The sequence below is a fragment of the Microtus ochrogaster genome, linkage group LG3 (assembly GCF_000317375.1).
Source record: "Microtus ochrogaster isolate Prairie Vole_2 linkage group LG3, MicOch1.0, whole genome shotgun sequence".
In the NCBI taxonomy this organism is placed as follows: domain Eukaryota; kingdom Metazoa; phylum Chordata; class Mammalia; order Rodentia; family Cricetidae; genus Microtus; species Microtus ochrogaster.
Genome location: NC_022029.1, coordinates 37,432,585 through 37,433,712, shown reverse-complemented (window position 1 = coordinate 37,433,712; position 1,128 = coordinate 37,432,585). Strand labels below are relative to the sequence as shown.

At 38.5% G+C, this 1,128-nt stretch overlaps 1 protein-coding gene across 1 annotated transcript in view; it reads right to left on the bottom strand.

Moving 5' to 3' along the window:
* Eif2ak2 (eukaryotic translation initiation factor 2 alpha kinase 2) overlaps positions 1-1,128 on the bottom strand; it is a 77,267-nt gene that overhangs the window by 10,281 nt on the left and 65,858 nt on the right. The window contains exon 6 of the mRNA XM_026785946.1: positions 892-1,042. Coding sequence (XP_026641747.1) covers positions 892-1,042 — 151 coding nt within the window. The remainder of the gene's footprint in view (positions 1-891; positions 1,043-1,128) is intronic.

The following is a 1,128-nucleotide window of genomic DNA, read 5'->3' as shown; positions in this document are numbered from 1 at the left end:
AGGACAGCCAGACTCAAGAGGGAACAAAAGAGATTAAGGTCACAGAAGCACGGTTGTTCTCATTCTCAACATAAAAGAAAGGACAGTGGCTTAAATGACAGACATCTAAAATTTAAACATCATTTGTATCTTATCTTAAGTGTCTGTAACACAATTTTCAGTAGCTATATCATATCTGATATTCTGTGTAGATGGGTCTCAAAATCTTGGAATTTTACAAGTGAATCTCATTTGGGCAACAAAGGTAGGTAACCCAGGCAGCAAGCAGAACCCAACTTAGAACTTTCAATGTATGACAAAAATACATCAAAAAGTTACTAGTTCATGCAAAGAAACTAAGACCTGGTACTGTGATAGCTTTACAGGGCTTGGGCTCAAGAACTAAGACACTGTAATAGTTTCTTGAAATTACCCTGTACTGAATGGTTTTATGTCAACTTGACATACAAGCTGGAGACATCAGAGAGCAGAGAATCTCAAAATAAGAAAAATTGAGAAAACCACCTTAAACCAAATAAGTCAACAGTTTCAGGGTCCAGGACTGTCTCAACATGAGGCAATCATATATATTTGGTTTTTTGAGACAGGGTTTCTTTGTAGCTTTTGGATCCTGTCCTGGAACTAGCTCTTGTAGACCAGGGTTGCCTCGAACTCACAGAGATCCGCCTGCCTCTGCCTCCCGAGTGCTGGGATTAAAGGCGTGCACCACCCGGCTAGAGGCAATCATATTTTTAAGCTGAAAGGTAAGGCCATTTCAGAATAAGCCAAACTCCTGTGGGCACAACGAAAAGTTAAAGAGGAGAAGAAACAAGTAAGTAAGTAATGAAGGACAGATATCTAAAGAATGGTGAGAGTCAACACACTGTTCACAAAAGCCAGACATTTACTTACTCTGTGTTATATTTAACACGCTTTATAGCATAAGTCTTCCCATCAATTTTGTGTTTTGCTTTGAAAACTTGGCCAAATCCACCTGAGCCAATTTCTTCTATGTCTTCAAAATCCTTCTGAAACCTAGTCAAGATTGATATTGCTGTCATTGCTGAGGTTTAATAAGGTGAAAATGATTCTTTCTTACTTGTCTTTAATAACATTTGGTAGAGCTCCTGAGTCACAAAACAATGTCTT